This window comes from Hylobates moloch, unplaced genomic scaffold (genome assembly GCF_009828535.3).
Source record: "Hylobates moloch isolate HMO894 unplaced genomic scaffold, HMol_V3 SCAFFOLD_18, whole genome shotgun sequence".
In the NCBI taxonomy this organism is placed as follows: Eukaryota; Metazoa; Chordata; class Mammalia; order Primates; family Hylobatidae; genus Hylobates; species Hylobates moloch.
Genome location: NW_026652293.1, coordinates 61,239,008 through 61,240,924, shown reverse-complemented (window position 1 = coordinate 61,240,924; position 1,917 = coordinate 61,239,008). Strand labels below are relative to the sequence as shown.

The following is a 1,917-nucleotide window of genomic DNA, read 5'->3' as shown; positions in this document are numbered from 1 at the left end:
CTTGTGGAATGCTCTTCCCACCCAACTCACGGGGAAGGGAGAAAAGGAGCTCTGAGAAGACATGAGGAAGCTTGTGCTGGAGACAGATGATCCCCACCACTGCGGCCTACCCGCATCAACCCTTCACAATGCTGGTGCCAGCTCTGGTGGCCACTACCAACAGGCACGAATATAAGGGAGAGGCGGCCGAGTGGAGTACCCTGTGGGCCAATCAGAGAGCAGTGGGCCATCACGCCACCTGAGGCCAGCCAATGGGAACGCGGCAAGCTCTATAAAAGCAGGCAATCCGCTGAGGTCTGGGCCGACGACGTAGCGGGAGCAACAGTTCCAGACCGATGGCGCGGACCAAGCAGACTGCGCGGAAGTCGACGGGTGGCAAGGCGCCGCGCAAGCAGCTGGCTAGCAAGGTGGCTCGCAAGAGCGCACCCGCCACTGGCGGCGTGAAGAAGCCGCACCGCTACCGGCCCGGCACGGTGGCGCTTCGCGAGATCCGCCGCTACCAGAAGTCCACTGAGCTGCTAATCCGCAAGCTGCCCTTCCAGCGGCTGGTGCGCGAGGTCGCTCAGGACTTCAAGACCGACCTGCGCTTCCAGAGCTCAGCCGTGATGGCACTGCAGGAGGCGTGCGAGTCTTACCTGGTGGGGCTGTTTGAGGACACCAACCTGTGTGCCATCCATGCCAAACGGGTCACCATCATGCCTAAGGATATCCAGCTGGCACGCCGTATCCGCGGCGAGCGGGCCTAGGAGGGCCATCTCGCCACCTGAGAGGTTGCGCAACGTTCACCCCAAAGGCTCTTTTAAGAGCCACCCACCTGGTCGGAAGAGTTGCTGTAGCAAGCCAGGCTCTCGGGTTTCGGGGGGTTCCTTCCGCTGGCCGGTGCTGGCTTCCCTACTTCTGATTAGGGTGGGAGGCTGGCGAATCCTGTGTTCACCCTGTCCAGTTAGGAGGCCAGCTGCTCACACGCGTTACCTCTTAGCCTGTCTCCAGTTACACATCCAGCTAGTAGTGTGTGGGGCTAACTTGGCCTATCTCTTTAGATAATTCAATCATGGTTGGTCTGTTTTGGGGATGGGGTGTTGAGGGTAGCCTAGCTGGCCTATCTCCAGTTAGGTAAGCAACCCCAGCTAGTTGTGTCAGCTCAGCCTGTCTACAGTTAGGTTTGAAGGCTGGCTGGTCTTGTGTGTTCTCAGCTCAGCCTCTTTCAAATTAGGTTACAAGTCCTGCGTGGGTGTGTGTGTGTGTGCATGCAGCTTGTTTCCAACGAGGCTACCAATCCAGCTAGTCTTCTGCCTTGACAGCCCATCTGTTGTTAAGGCCAGCAAGTAGTATGTGTTATCTTGGCCTATTTTCAGTTAGAAGACCAGCTACTTCACCAGCGTGGCAGCTCACGCCTGTAATCCCAGCACTTTGGGAGGCCGAGGCGGGTGTATCACCTGAGGTCAGGAGTTCCAGACCAGCCTGGCCAACATGGTGAAACCCCATCTCTACTAAAAATACAAAATTAGCCGGGTGTGGTGGCACATGCCTGTAATCCCAGCTACTTAGGAGGCTGAGGCAGGAGAACTGCTTGAACCCAGGAGGTGGAGGTTGCAGTGAGCCAAGATCGTGCCCCTGCACTGCAGCGTGGGCAACAGAACGAGACTCCATCTCAAAAAAAAAAAAAAAAAGTCCAGCTACTTGTGTGTGTTAACTCAGCCTACCTCCTGTTAATTTAGAAGGCTGGCTAGTTGTATATCTTGTTAACTTGGGCTATCTCCCATTAGGTTAGAAGGCTGGCTAGGGGGGTGTGTGTGCGTGCGTGCACGTGCACGTGTGCCCATGTGCACACACATATGTAGCTGTGGTGTTGGCCCATCTCCAGTTAGAAGTCCATGTCATTGTATGTGTTAACATACCCAATCTCCCATTCAGTTA

At 55.9% G+C, this 1,917-nt stretch overlaps 1 protein-coding gene across 1 annotated transcript; it reads left to right on the top strand.

The window, feature by feature from the left end:
• The first annotated feature begins 266 nt into the window (after window positions 1-266).
• Window positions 267-838, top strand: H3-4 (H3.4 histone, cluster member). The gene has a single exon (XM_032137038.2). The coding sequence runs from the start codon at window positions 336-338 to the stop codon at window positions 744-746; it is 411 nt and encodes a 136-aa protein (XP_031992929.1). The 5' UTR covers window positions 267-335; the 3' UTR covers window positions 747-838.
• The last annotated feature ends 1,079 nt before the right edge of the window (window positions 839-1,917 follow it).